Source organism: Argiope bruennichi, chromosome 8 (assembly GCF_947563725.1).
Source record: "Argiope bruennichi chromosome 8, qqArgBrue1.1, whole genome shotgun sequence".
NCBI lineage: Eukaryota > Metazoa > Arthropoda > Arachnida > Araneae > Araneidae > Argiope > Argiope bruennichi.
This window is the reverse complement of record NC_079158.1, coordinates 31,843,016-31,859,529: the sequence shown is the minus strand read 5'-3', so window position 1 is coordinate 31,859,529 and position 16,514 is coordinate 31,843,016. Positions and strand designations below refer to the sequence as shown.

At 30.2% G+C, this 16,514-nt stretch overlaps 1 protein-coding gene across 1 annotated transcript in view; it reads left to right on the top strand.

Annotated features, from left to right (window-relative positions):
* The window catches only part of LOC129981242 (uncharacterized), a 302,572-nt gene that overhangs the window by 204,610 nt on the left and 81,448 nt on the right, over nt 1–16,514 (top strand). Inside the window, exon 3 of the mRNA XM_056092002.1 lies at nt 7,011–7,319. Coding sequence (XP_055947977.1) covers nt 7,011–7,319 — 309 coding nt within the window. The remainder of the gene's footprint in view (nt 1–7,010; nt 7,320–16,514) is intronic.

Sequence of the window (16,514 nt, the reverse complement as noted above, 5' to 3'; positions counted from 1 at the left end):
TGCTTCCTTTTTACCCCATCTGAGAGCTCCGAAGTTTGCCATTTTTTGAGCTCTGTAGCCAGAACTATTCCGCTAAACCACTTTCCACAAAGAATCTTTCACCCCAAAAGATACGTATTAAAATAATATTTCAAAACCTGCAAAAACTTGAAAATTTTTACCCTTCCTCGAATTTTTTTCATCTTTATCCCAGAAAGCTACAGAACTTAGGCAGCAGTGACTGTGGCAGTTTTAAAAGAAAACAACAACATGGGTTAAGAAAAAAATTCAAAATAATAATAATAAAAAAAAGCACAAACTCCTTTTTCTAAATGTTTGCTAGACGAAAGATAAGAATAAATATTTCGCATCCAAGAAGAAGAAAGAGAGAGGAGAGAGATTTATCTATTTTATTTATTATTTTCCCTCTTCCCTTCACTTCACCAGTGGAAAACCGTCTGGCTTTGCGTTAAGCCCGGAATAAAGAGCGAGGGGCCGCACTTTGTTTTTGTGCCCTCCAGGTCCAGGGAGGGAAACTTCCCGCCTCGTTTCTGTACAATAATCTCCATTTTCTGCATTCTTTCGAAGCAGTGGAAAAAGTGTCTCTGTGGATGAGAGGAGAAAAGAAAAAAAGGAAAATCTAGAATGTTCCCTCTCTCTTCTTCTGTTGCGAAGTGCACTTCCTTCAATATGGATGCGGTTTAAAGAAAGCAGAAAAAAAAAAGAAAAAAAATAGAGCAGTAGAGAAAAACAAACAAACAAAATTTATATTCGACCCACTCGCTTCCAAAATGTGGCTTTTCTGTGTTGTAATCAGTTTTCAGGTAGAACAATGGAAAGGTATTTATAGCGGTATTAGAAAGTCACTGTGCAAAAAAGAGTTATTTATTTTCCCAGACGTTTTGAATGTTGTTAGTTTTAGAGAAAAGAATATGTGTTAGAAAGAAACTTATTAATTTTTTTTAATGTTAACCAATTTAAACTGATTAGAAAAGAGCTAAAGAACAAAGGCTTTCAAAATCATATCATAAGACCATGCTAAAGAAGAAATATTGAAATATCATAAATTTTGTTTTATTAAGGGTTATTTTTTTTATTCAAATAGAGTATCATATTGGTATTTTTTTTAACCCTATGATCCCAAATTCGGCCTAGATCGCCTCTTTCAATAAAGCCCTGAATTGGGAAATTTTGAGAGCATGAGTGAATATCAAGGTGAAACACAATTAGCTAGCAGCCACACATATGAAAGGTACGATCCCATTCTGTTTTCATGCACGAAAAATATAAATAGGATTTTTGAAGCTCGAATTCTCATATTAGCTGAGCTCATCGAGTTACCCCTAATCATTATCTAGAATATAATTGATTATATTTTTGAATCTCATTTTTTAAATAAAATATTTTTTATCTCTATTGCAATGAACTTCTTTCATTTTTACAAATGTGAAATTACCAATCTGTTTTGCCCTTTTTTTTCTAATATAGTAGAAATTTGAAATCAGTTACAGTTCTTATATTTCTTATGATATTGCTTTTTTAGTATTTGTAGACTAATAGATGAATTACTTATTATTGGATTCATTTTGAAATTTGATTAAATGAGCTCTCTAGTAGTAAATGCAGGATAAATTTGATTATTTGATTTCATAACAGTTATGATTTTTAGTAGCTGTATTTAAAATAGAATATAATTTTACTATCAAGAATATTAATGAGATGAATAATAAATCGTAAATGCGCTTGGCATTGATTGAAACATTCAAAAATAATTGAAATTTTTATCCTTTTCAAAATATAATTTAATTTCAAGTAATATTCAGGATTATTTTAAATTATTTATTTATTTCACTTTTATTCGTATAGTTTTATGAAATTAGTCGAAATTTTCCTCCATATAATTTTTTTCTATAATGTGTAAAAATTTCCTCAATAATTTTAATAAATTATTTTCTGTCTTCTATTCTTTAATGTAACTGTGAGTTTCAAAACTTTTTCTTGTTTTATTCTTCCAATAAATAACTTATTGCTAGGTTAGGCTATAAATTCTCATTTTTGAACATCTCTGATCACTTTTTCATCATCTTACCTGGCCTCAAATTCAAAAGGTTGCTTTCAAAATAGCTGATGATGTATCCAAATGGGACTTTAATATATCTAAATCCATCCTTAAGGCAAAATTATTTGCTCTTTTCGAGAGATTCATCTGTGAATAATCGACATATGAAACACTTTTAACTTTCTTAAGTATTTCAATTTGATGAACAATTTTGTGTTCAGAAATGACAAATATTTAAACCTGATAGTCGTAAATTATTCGATGTTAAAACATTCTATTACCATTTCTCTTGTTAAATTGTCAAATGAATAAGGCGTCTTTTTAATGTGATATACGTGAAAAGTACCTAATGGTTCCCTTCTGCTTACTGCTAATATGAACATTCTTTCAACTACTGTTAACAGCTTCTTGTGTTATCCAGACATGTTAGCTTTTAGAATTTCTGATATTTAACGATTTTTAGTTTCAATTTACTGGAAATGTTAATAAGAAACAAATAAGATGCAAATACTATTAAAATAAATATAACAAAAAAAACTGTAAAGGAATTAACATCTTGTAATACCATTCCTGTTAAAATTCAGTTTCATCATGCAGAAATTTGCATCCACCAGCTAAGTGTACTCTTTGTAACTTGCCTCCGCTTTCGACTGCCATATGTTGGGGAGCGTGTAACACACTATTTTTTATATCATGATAGTTCTTAATGATGTCTTTACTCCTTTTTGGAGATAATATATGGATTTATCATTTATGTTAAAATTCAGTTTCATCATGCAGAAATTTGCATCCACCAGCTAAGTGTACTCTTTGTAACTGGTCTCCGCTTTGGACTGCCATATGTTGGGGAGCGTGTAACAGACTATTTTTTATATCATGATAGTTCTTAAGGATGTCTTTAGTCCTTTTCTTATAATTATTTTTTCTGCTTCTCTGTTAATGAGTTTGGTTCGGTAATAAAGTAATTCTGTCAGCAATTTTGTCTATTTGTCAAATTTGTAGTTCAATCAAATAAATGAACCATTGAGTTTTCAGTTTATCACAATAGATCTTACGTGTATTATTTAATCTTAGGAGATATGTTCTTATTATCAACCTCTACTTTTCGAGGAATTTTTTGTATTCCATTAAAAAAAGGAATGTCTTATTATAATATATTTAGGGTAATTCACATAATATATTTAGGGTAATTCACTCATTATCATTTGTTATTTTCACGAATTTTTAAAGTTTTTTCGATTGTTCAAAGTCCGCTTTTCGCATATCCTGCATTTTTTTACCCCAGGGGAAATTCATAAAGATAGCTTCAATCTTATTTATTGTTGTAAATAATTAAATTTTCTGAAAAGACATTTTCGTTCTCAATTTGCTATTTATTTTACTTTAAAATGTGATACTTAAGTTGGCATTAATAATTTTACATGTAAATTTCTAAAATTTATGTATTTACGGTTTAATTTTTTAAACTGATTTTCTCATCATTCAATATTTTTATAAATTTTGAAATATTTTGCTGAAAAATATAAGTTTCTAAATATTCCATTTATATATATTTCCATTTTATATTAATATGTAGCCAAGGGTTAAAGTTTTTTTTCCATAGATATATTTGTAGCCTATTAACAGTTACTTAAAATAATACTTCATTCAATAATTTCAATTTTTTTTAAACGTGCGAGTAATTCTCACTGACAAATTAAAAAATTTTACTATAGAATTTTTTGTTGTTCGAAGTGGAAGAAAAATTTTGTGGAATGTTTTTTGATAATATTAATAATTTTTCACGATACTAAAACTTTATTCCAAGCGCACGTTTTACTAGTTTAACAATAATAGTGCAAAGAAAGTCTAAAAACCTGCAATTTTAGAAGAATAATTTATGGCAAAATCAAATCTGCACTCATACCTCTGATTTATGCTGAAAAGGTCTAAAAGATTAATAAAGAAAGTTAATAATCATGATTAAATATTTGTTTTTCCTTAATCAATAATTTTTATTTATAATAATGTTGCTACAAACTTTTAATATCATCCCATGTATTGAAAAACAGGTAACATATTTTGTAATAAAATCCACTCTATTTTATGGGGATAAATCTGCATTTGTGCTTTATGTGAAAAATTTGTTTGCTATACGTTAAAAAGTGGCAAAAAAATTAAATTATATCGTAGTATAAAATACAGAAGAAAACATTTTTGAAGCAAGGGGGATAACATATAAATTAAAAATATAAATCAAATTACAAAAACAAAATACCCATAATTAAACAACTACATTCTGCAATTTTATATCACCTTTCAGTTCTTCCTTTTATGAGTCTAGTATCATGTATCCTGTTTTTACCCTCACTGATTTCGACTACTTAAATAAAATAGGAGCATATAATTTGAACAACCCCCTTAGTCTCCTTGCCTTATTACAGTTTGACTAATGTGATTTAGAGTTTAATAGCTTTAGGCAAGACTGGCTGTAAATTCTTCCTCAGATTCGGTAATAGAGAACAAAAGACTAGAAAACAGAAGAAAGAATATGCCAAATTTTATTTCCAACCAAAGTGGAGGGGAAAAAAAGCAAAACAAAGGATAAATATCACTTAAGCCTGGATAACATCCTATGTATTACTCAAAGTAATTTTTTTTGAAAAATTACCGGTTCTAAGTCTTTAATTTTGGCGCCAGGTCATTCATCATGTTGCTATCCTCTTCCTACTTATTAGCATGGCCTGTATCCAAGATTCAGCAGCATGGAGTAGTAAAAAAAAAAAACAGAAGTACCTTCCGGCAATTCGTATCTGTCGTATTTGCAAAGCATGAGTAATTATACTTCATTATATAATCATTGTAGTATGCTTTTTTTTTTTGCTGGGAAGAAGGAGTGCTCATTGTTTTTCCTATTATTATTTCCCATTTAAAGTAAAGCACGTGTTTTCGGGTAAAGTCGAAGCTAGAGAGAGTTTTACCAGAGTTTTTTGATGGATTGCTGGCATTACTTTCAGACTTATTTTGTGTTTATGTAATTAATTCTGTGATTACTATTAAAGTTTATTAAGTTTCCACTTCACTTGGCGTGACATACTTTTTATCCGGTAGGTTACTGCTATTTGACTCTTTAAATAATAAGTATGTAGATAAAATAATGTGCTGACTAAGATTCATGAGTAATTATATTTCGTTTTTTTTTATTGTTTTATGTCTTTATTGATTACATTACTCTTTGCTATAAACCGTTGACTCCTTGGCCTTTAATTGGAGTTTACAAATGATAAAATAGATCAAAACAAATTATACTAATTTTCTTTGATTCATAATATGTAATTTTTGCTCACTTCAAAATGTTCTAATGGAAAAAAAATGAACGATTAAAAATTAACTTCTAGCAAATTTTGAATAAAAATTCTTCTGGTGTGAATGACTCGATGTTTGCTTAATGAGAAGGATTTGATAAAAAATTATTTAAATATCGTAGGAAGTTAACTAATATTTATCTTGACATTCGACATGAATTTATTACAGGCAAAGTACTGATTAATCGGTTTCAGTTGCACATTTGCTGAAACAAAAAGTGGCACAAACAAGTTGGAAAAAGTCATGAACATTAATCAAAATGTCATATACTATATGTATTCCCCAACTGTATTTATGTTATGTATTGTATTTATGTTAACATATTATTATGGCTTTAGAAATCTTATTTTTGACCGGTTTTTATTTCTTTGACGTTTTATTTATTTAGAATACTAGTTTTATTTTTTGATAAATGCTCGCTAGAATGAAAATTTGTGTAGTATGATTTAATTTTTATTACTACCATTATAATTGCGAGTGAAGATAACCGTATAGTTTATATCAAAGTATAAATTGAAATCTGTAGTTAAATTTGGATGAGAGATGAGTTAAAGCAAATGATTCGAAATTAGTAATAAAAATATGTGTTAAAAATTGCGTTTAAGTAATTTATTTAATTTCATCGCCATTAATTGTGGTTTATATTTGCACATATTGCTTTAGATTTATTATTTATAATAAGAGGATTCTACATATGATTCATATCAAGAGAAACCGTTTGGGGAGTATGCATTGGGAATTTTAGGTAAACTGCATATTTCGCATTCACTTTCCCAATGATTGTTAACAGTTTCAAGAAAATTTCTATTAAAAAATATCAACTTATAATGGTCCACAATTATGTTTGAATACATTTTGCCGAAGTAACATGATACTCCGTACTCTTTTCACGTAGCTGCCTTATATTTTAAATGTATTTTTGGCATTTAGGCAGAAATACATATGTATCATTATTTTTACTTTCTCTATGTTTCTGATATATTCTCATGCATAGTGTTTTGAAAAGTATCAAAATGTTCAATGAAAAATTACCAATAAGCTTGATAATGGATGGTAAAAATTTTATTCTACGAAAAACAAGAGGTAAAGAATGCATAGACACTTGTCGAGATGTACACAAAGAAGAACACTTGCAGAAAAGAAATGAACAGCACACATGTAAAAATATGACAGTGCCTTGAGTGCAGTTAGATAACTCGCTCTCTTATGAACATTCCAACGACAGAATTAACTTCATTGATCCGTGCTTGTCTGTAGCGTTATGAAAGTTTATGGATAGAGCTTCGAATTTTCTAGAAGGATATTTTGAACTTGGCTCCTAGTAAAGATACCGCCATAATATTTATATTTTCTAAAATCTTCATTATTTCGTCGAAATCATGCTAAGATTGAGAATATTTGATCTAGCTTGTGAAATGCGTGTGAATATTACCTTGCTATGAAACTAAGTGTGATATACTTAGATTTTCAGATTCGTAACAATACATTTTCTTGTCCACACAATCCTATATAAAGCAAGTTGGTTTTGATGTCCTTTATTTTCCATTGAAGTACTAAGGAACTCTTTAGCACCACTATATATATGTCGCCTTGCATATTAATCGTTCTTTTTTTTCTTTTGTTGCAGCTCCTCCGCGCAGTTTCGATTTCAACTACACCAAGATGTCTTCCGAGGCGGTGAACTTCACGTGCGAGGCGGACGGCGTCTTCCCCATGCCCAAGATCACCCTGCTACAGGTGGATGTGCCGGAACGAGAGCCGAACCTGGTGTCGGGCGTGAAGACGGTGACCACGTCGCAGAGGGGCGCCTACTACGTCCAGGTGTCCAGGGAGATCCGGGAGTGGGAGCTGAGTGAGCAGCCCACCGTCTTTGAGTGTGTCCTCTCCATCCCGGGAACCGACTATGAGAATCAGAGGAAGATACTCTATTGGCCAGGTAAGTCTTCTCACTGTTTATTGATGTTAGAATGAATTATTCTGTGATGACAATAGCAACTTTTAACCTGTTAACTGGGTATGACGAAATATTTCAATGAAAAACCAACGAAATACAAGTTAATTACCCGGTTAATTTCTTGAAAAATATGGGCCAAACACGTATGTTAAGTATACATCTTAGTATTTAAGAATTGTGTTCATGTATATAAGTATATGATCTCATTAAACACTGTTTAAATAGAAATCAATCTATCCGTTTAAATCAATCGCTTTTGATTTAAACGGAAATTAAATTTTTATAGTTTTTGTGTTTAGTTGCATTTTGAGAAATATTTAGTTTCAAAACTGGGCCGTGGTGGCATGTTGGTAGGGTATTGTTTGAAACTGGCAGGTTTCAAGTTTGAGACCCGATTCCACCGATGAACCGCCTTGTAAGCGGATCTGGTGCGCGTTAAATGCGTCAGGGACAAACATCCTCCATCTGGTGTGGTATGAAGCTTGGAGGGGGGGGGGGTGCCAGCTTAGCTGTCGTCCACGTCATCTGAGAGTGGTTCAGAATTGCGAGGTCCATTCCAAAATAGCCCCAATGCGGCTTTGAAATGGAACGTTAATAGAACTAAACTACAAACTTGGAGTAGAAACCTAACCTCATCTGCTTAATAAATGACGCCTGTTACCGAAATTTAAGAATATTGTCAGGTAAATGTAGTTAGCTAGAATTCGATGTAAACAACTTTCGCTAATTTCGGCTCAAGATATTATATCCAGAACTCATATCTTGTCGTCATTAATTGACATGGCATCTAGAAATTTCCAGACTTTGAAAGATACAGTTACAGTTAAAAATAAGTTGCACAATTAATTTAGAAGAAACGAAATATAACACCAAGGAAATACTCACAAAGCAAACGTTTAGAAAAGTCGCCTGCAGCCAAGTTTGAATTGTTCTGTCTCTCTGACTGATCCATAGTAACTCAAGATGTTACCGACTCCCTTCTAGTTTCACACACGAAGACAATAAGTTCCTTTACAATATTTCTTACAAATTAATTTATCATTAACGGAACTTAAGAAAATTCCATTTATTAATGAGGTAAAGAATGAAACTTTTCAATCAACAAATCTTTCTGTTCTAAAGTAAATCAAACAGCAAATCAATTTTTAATAGATTTATAAGAATTGAAATCCTCCAGGTAAAAGCATTTTTAAAAGTAACAATACAAATGGATATTAAAATAGGCATCAGTAGCAGATGGCTCAAACCACCTTGAAAAAGCATTTACAGTTTCTTAGACTAGTATTACAAATTTTAAATCGTGTAAATCTTCATATTTTAGAATAAATTTATCGTGATTTTTGGCATATTCCGCGAATTATTTTAAAATTTATTTTAAATTTAGATCTAAACGTGTTTCGTGAAGTTTTGTAGCTAGTTATACTTCCATTGTTTCAGCTGTTTTCATTAAAAATTCCAATAAACTTGAATTGTTTCTAGTGAAGCGTAAAAAAATTTTAATGAGGTAAAAGTAATTGCTGCAAACATTTTGGAATAAAAATACTTTTGAATTCATTTGCTTATAAGTATCATTATTATGATATCCATTAATCAGGTCCAGAATCATATTTATGATTTACATATTGGCCATCACGATTAAGTTCTTTACTAAGAAACAGAAAAGATGGGCCACATTATAAAAGAATGCGAATTATCCTTCTTTTTTGTGAAAAATGTTTTATGTCAATATTGTAAAGCATTATACAATCTTAATAAAATATAATTTCTCAATAATATTCATTAAAAATAATGAATAAGTTTGATTAAAGATGATAAACCTCGTTCTTGATCGATTTAACTTTATGCTTAGTTTAGCTACCTTATCATTCCGTTTGAAGAAAACACTAGGGTTTTTTTTGGTATGAACTTTGTAATTTAGGTCAGATGATGAGGACAAACACCTGGAGGTCGTGGTAAGGTCTCGGCTTCGAGACCGGAAAAATTCCGAACTCCAGACTGAATTCCTCTAAAGATCTCTCTTGTATGCGAGTAATAATAATTAATTTAATAATTAATATAATAATTAAGGTATACGTAACTAAAAGGAGGCATAATATAATTCGTTCAATATTGCGGTAAAGAAGTTATACAGGAAAAAATTATTATCTACAGGCTGGCATAATATCTTAAACTTCTTCATGTGCATGAATAATGAAAACCTCGCCCGAAACATGAACTTTAAGCATAAAGCTATAAAATATGACAAGCATTTACTTCTTCTTTGTGAATCCCAAAGAAAAAAAAAATCGGAATTTTATTTTGGTACTTAATTAAGAAATTTTAAAAAAAATTTATTCAAAATTACTAAGGAAAATTATTTTAATATTTTTTTCTCAATAATTTTGGATATAATGATATTCCAAAAGTGCTTCTTCGCTGCTTTAGAACTGCAGAAAATTAAATTTCCAGTGTTGCCACTTTATTTTCCATAAATATTTTCTCAAATTTTATTAAATTTATAAGGATATTTTAAGAACATTTTACAAAAATTAATAAGGAGATTTATACTAGTATTTCTATGACATAAATTACGATTTTTTTTGTCAGCTGAAGTAAGCTAAAAGTATTATAATGCTATATTTCACTCTAGAGGTTCGAATCTATTAAACCCCCCTTCGAAAAGGCTCTTCATATATAAGTATTTGCATCCCCCCCCCCCTATTTCACAGTTTTAAGGAGGTAGATAAGGTTGAAGTAGGCTGCGATAGGCCGGCAGGTGGCGCTCTCGAAAACAAACGGAGTCGGTTATTAAAGGAGCTCGATTGGCCACAATTGCTCTCCATTATCTTATCTCGCGGAACATAACTGGAATAATCACACTCTTATCCGTAGCCATGGCAACACATACCAATACATTGCCCCATGGTCACGTAGTTCCAAACGGCCTTCCTGCCACTTTTTTTTTATCCTTTTTATTTCTTTCCTGACTTCTTTACCCGATTTTCAAGTTCTTTGTGAACACGTTCAGGGGTGGCAATAGATTAGAATTTGGGCTAGACAAACATAATATAATATGGAATCGCAAAATAAAAAAAAAAATATGTAAATGAAAACAGAGGGCAGATAAAAGATTTATTTCATACAGGATGATTAAAAAAAAGACAAATTAAAATATTTATTTTTAATGAGCATCGATAGATATGGGATTATACATGTCTGGATCGAAGAAAGTACAAAGTTTTATTTTTATGCATTTGTTTCGATTTTGGTTTACTTATATTAACGTCCCGTTTTTTAAAGCAACATTAGGGCTATTTTGGGACAGAAATCGTAATTTTGAAACGCAGTCAGATGATGAGGATGACACCTGAGCTGCAGCCCTTTCTCCAAACTTCCGCACCATGCCAGTGGGAGGACTTATGGTCCCAATGGATTTAGACTTGCTTACACGACAGTTCTTCGGTGGAATGGTGTCTCGAACCTGAAACCCTCCGGTTCCGAAGTCGAGACCTTATCACTAGGCTGCCACGGCCCTATTCTTAAGCATTTGGATGATCTCGGATAAAGTAGAGCAGTTGCTTTAAACGAAAAAAATGGTGGTACCTCAAGAAAATTTGTTTCGTATTCTTTAGTACGTAAAGGATGAATGCACTGTCTCAGGCAGTGTGCATTTTGCTACAAGTTCATGAATGTTATCTAGTCATAAACAAATTTAAAGTTGAGACAAGGAAAAAAAATGTTGATATATCCAAACTGCTTTCGAACTTGGCATTTTTTTTATGAAAGTACAATTTTTAACCGTTTTTGGTGGTATGTACCACCTATATCAAGCACTTTTCATGACCTGTAAGATCAAATTGTTCCGTAGGCAAAGAATAATTACTTCACGAGGGGAAAGGAATGGACTTAGTCACATAAAAAAGTTGAACTTTGTTGATACCACAGATGTAAATTCTGAATATTCTTCAATGCAGTGACACATCGTATGAGTGTATATATATTGTCATTCATTAGAAATATATATTTTAACTTTAAGTAATCTTGTATTTATGCTGTCAGCAATTTTATTATTTGACATTTCTTCCAAATTTAAATTCGGTTGATTGCAAGGGATTGAGTAACAATTTTAATTCTGGATAGTAATTTTTTTTAAATCTTAAAACTGGTTTAATTACAGTTGTTTTCTATTTATTCTTTTATTTATTTCAACTCAGTTCGTTTTAAATTATTCTTTCTCTCTTTTATTAGCATGCATATGTAGTTTCCATTATAAAATCTAATATTCGATCTCAAAAATGCAAAAAAATTAAACGTGTCTCTAAACTTTCATTTGAACCTATCATAAATAATTTGGAAATTCTGGAATTATTTTTTAAAAGAATAATGACATAATTTTGTGTTGCATTTCATTTCATTTTATTTATTAACAAAAACTATAAACTAAAATGCATATTATCAACACTAATGATTGTCGACAACTTTTATCTTTTAATAGTATCTTTGAACTAGTCAGTGTCAACTCGAGTTGACTTAGGTTCGTGCTAGAGAAATAAACTAATTTGCCTTATTTTTATGATTACTCTAGGAAAAAAATTATATTGAAATTCCGTTATTAATTTGCCTGGTTTAGTTAAGTTATATTACATCCTTTTTGGGAACAATACGAAGGCTACTTTAAGGCGCACCTCGTAAATTTTGAGCTCCGTTTAGATGACAAGGATGTCACTTAAGTTGGCACATCTTCTCCAAACTTTCACACCACACCGATGGGAGGACATTTGACTACATCGTCTGATTTAACGCAAACCAGGCCAGCATACACGACGGATCTTTAATGGAACCGGGTCTCGAACTTAGAGATCCACAGGTGATGCCTTACCACAAGCCCAACGTAGCCACTAGTATAATATTTCTTTTATTATCATTAAACTGAAATATTATAATTATATTATACTCTTGATATCAACTGATCGACGAAATCTGAAATGACACTTGAGAATTAAAGAAATTTATTTAAAAATTGGAATTATAAACAGATTATTAAATATAAATTCTACGATATAAGTATTTGACGACAATCTATCCCTCCCAAAAAGGATTAAAAATGTATATGATTAAACCAATCAATATCGTTCTTAATAACAGTAACTTCAAAGATAAATTAATGGTTATACAAGTTTTAGTAAAATAAAGTTTACGCATTTTAATGGATATTTACCTTTTAAAATATGATTAGTGCAAAAGACAATATTTAAATACTCAAAAGCTCTGCAAAATTTCTTATTTATTATTGCTTGTATTTTTCTAAACAGTCTAATGCTTCGGGTAGTTAAAAGGAAATTTTTAATTATGAGTATGGGAATGCAATAGGAATTGGATGAAAAAAAATCAGCGATATATCTCAGAATAACGTACCACAAGTAATAGAAATAAATATCCAATACAAATTCAATACAAGTTCTAGGATAAAATACAACTTTCAGTAAAAGAAAGTCTTCGCATTTTAATAGATATTTCACCTTTTAAAATGTGATTAGTTCCCGAGTAAAAGAACATAAACGTAAGGAAAAGAAAGTGAAATAAAGTAGAGCAAAAGAAAAGAAAATATTTAAATACTCAAAAGCTCTGCCTGATATCTTATTTATTATTGATCTCGTCTGCATTTTTTAAAAATTATCTGCTGTTTTGAATAGCTCAAAGGAAATTGACTAATTATAATTTCGAGAATGCAATAAGAATATGACAGAAAAATTAGTAACTACCCCTGAACAATGTACTACAAGTAACACAAAATTTCAAAAATTTTGTTACCTAAGTGCTGAGAGAAAAAAAAGAAGCCCTCTTGGGATCATCTTCATTGACAGCTTCATAATCAACGCTGATGACTTCACTTCAAATCTAGCAGAGGGATTTGAGGAGGAACTAGGATTCGTAATCCATTTAAAAAAATCGTCGGAGAGGTTCGAAGATGGCAGGGACAGATAAAAAACCGCTGACGAGGACTTTCCTAAGCCAGTTACGCCGCCTGCAGACGATTAAGATAAGAGTCGGAAGAGAAGCCCCGGGTTCTGTAAAATTTAATAACGCCACTGTAGGGATTCGACGGAAGCGATAAAAATATCGGGAAGGTTTGAAAATTGTTGAACGTCGAATTACATGGTTTGTGGATTTAAGCATTTTCAGCATCGCCTACTCGGGAGATGGGTGGTTGTAAGGCTACGGGTTGAATTTGACATGGCGCAATTTTGATGAAATGCTGTGATAGAGCGGATATTGGAAAGGTTTCAACTTGGAAAGTGCTTAGTAAACCAGTTTATACTGTAAAAATTCTTCTTATTTTAATATATATATTTTTTAATATGCTCAGATATACAAGTAATTATTTACCTTCTAAAGGTATTGAATGCTTTTATTAGGGTTCCACCCGATTTAGACTACCAAATCATTTATTGAAAAGGATCATTGCTACATTTTCAAATTTTTAAAATAATTCTTTATATATATATAACTCGGCTAAGTATACTGCTAATATATAGTATAAAAACATATTTTAGCAGTTTCTTTGCCGAATCGTCTTCTTCTTCTTCTCCTTCTCTAAGAAACTTTTGAAATTTTTAAAACTTGGATTTGTTTCACTACGGGAGGCATTTAATGTACAAGATGTATATGATAAAACTGACGTTCGTTTGTACCGTGATACAAGTGCAAAAGAGACCAAAATTTTCTCTTCAGTGGTTTTACTGTGACATTTTACTATGGATTTCTTTGTCACGTGTAGTTTGAGGAAAGGGAAATTTAGGTATCTTTAAAAGAATGTTGTAAGCACTAAAGACTTTTATAACTTCACTCAGAGCATGAAAAAGTGGCGAGGCCAATATTTTTATAGAGTGCGTGTTGAATTAAGTAAATAAAAAGTGAGAATTGGATCAGGAAATAAGAAAACATTTTAGAATGAAGTTAATATGGGCTAAATTGAGATAAAAGTTAGGAAATTATTTAGGATTTAAATTAGAGAATCATTACGTTATTTTATAACATTTTTGCATAAAACTGATTGAAAAAACATCTATAAATATATGCGAGTCAATATTCACAAGTCTTTTGAAAATTGCTTGAAATGCAATTTTGTTTGGTGCGTGAGAAGATAAAAACATAAATAAAACAAAAATATAATTCAGAAGATTATCGAATTATTTGTTCAAAACTTTGTAGTTTATTTTAGAAAAATATCACCTAGTTCCGGATTTAAGAATTATACTTTTTTTTTATTGAAACCTTAAATACTGGATTACGACTTTTTGATTAATAATAAAAAATTTTTTTAAGCCCTAAAATATTAAAAATCTGTAAAATTCTTGAATGAACAGATTACTTGTTCTATAGTTAAGAAATTACAGACTATAACAAGAAATTATTATACGAAATTTGAGTTAAAAATATGCTTTGGATTTGGATTTCGACCAAAAACAGATATTTCAATGTAATTACCTACTTAAAACTTGTCTTAATTCACTTTACTTAAAAGTATTGACTGTATTCTCCTCCAATTTCGCATTCAGTCTTTCGATATAAAACGAAGCAAAATAGAGTGGAAACCACTCCAGTCCAACCTGCCAAATAATTTAAAGTCCCTATACCTGTTTGAAATGTTTTTGTCCTTGCGCTGAAGTGAATGTGAAAACTGTAATATAAATTCAGTTCTTCTATTCCTCGATAAAGAGACATTCAGTGTTATTCGTACTGTATGAATTTATATATTTTATATAAGAAACGGTCACATTGTGGTTGATAATAATACTAGATAAATTTATACACTTATTTTCTTTTGGTAATTGAAATTTACATTGTAGTTTCTTTAATATGGACCTTAGGAGAAATATTGCCGATAATTTAGATCAAGCGGATAATCTGATTTCATATGATTGCTGTAGATTTCTTATTATCTTTACTATTTAGCATAAAATCAATTAGGATAAAAAATAACTGTTTTGAAGTTTTTTTGAAATTTAATTCTGTTCTTTCTTCTGCTTTAATAAAAGTTCGTTAGAATTATATTTATAAGAAGCATATCGCATTATGATTGATATAATAATAATTGGTTTGAACATCGTTTTGAATATATTGACTAAAGGCTTAAGAGATATATAGCATAAATAAACACAATTTAGCTGAGTTTCAAGCTAGCCAGTTTTTTTGTAAAAAGTTTAGAATGTAATTTTCATTTTTTAAAATTTTATTTTTAAATGTATATTTAGTTACAAATTTGTTTTTAATAAAAGTACGGTACCAGTTCCATATTCAATATCTTTTAATTATGACATTATTTTAAAATAAAGATTTCAGTCCCTTCCATATTATGAACATTGGATTATCTTCGATAACTTATTGGAAAAATAATGTAAAACATTAATAAACTAAAAAAGAATAGGGTGGGGGGGATTTAAAATGTTGACGATTGAGTAGCGAAATTACTCTCTCATCATTTTCCTCGTGTAAATAAAAAAAGGGGGGTACATAAAATTAGGGTGTTTGCGTTAGTTTATTAAAATATTTTTAAAAATCTGTTATATGCTTTAATGTATGACTCTTATCTTGATTAATTTTGTAAAAAAAATTTTGATTGGTATCTGCAATTTTACTGTCAAAAACCACATGCTGATTCTTATATCTTCAATTTACAACATACCGAATTACTGTGCCAAAATTCGGAGAGAAAATTCAGACAGACAACTGACAACGACAGTTTATATATTGAAAAATTCAGTCCACAATTATACACATATGGAAATCTTTGCTTCAAATCATATATCAAAATTTAATTATTTAGTTTGTTGTTTTGGGCTGTCAATCAATCCTTCCGCGAATATGATTAAAAATACGACATCTATTTACAAGTTTAATAATAAAAATCGCACAATAAATTCTATCTTTGAGATTACTGCATTTTGTTTAAATCAAAGTGTTCACAAGTGTTTTGACTAATATTCAGAATTTTCATAAACTGTTTGAATTCAAAATTTTTTAAAGAAATTTTATTACTATATTCTTTTGCTCATCTATAATTTTTCGTATAACTGTATACCAAATTTTATCTTCCATTTGCTTTGTTTTTTTAAGTAATAGCATTGACAGACAATAAAGTAATTCTTTATTGTTTGTCAATACAGACAATAGAGAATTACTTCACTAGCAGAGAAA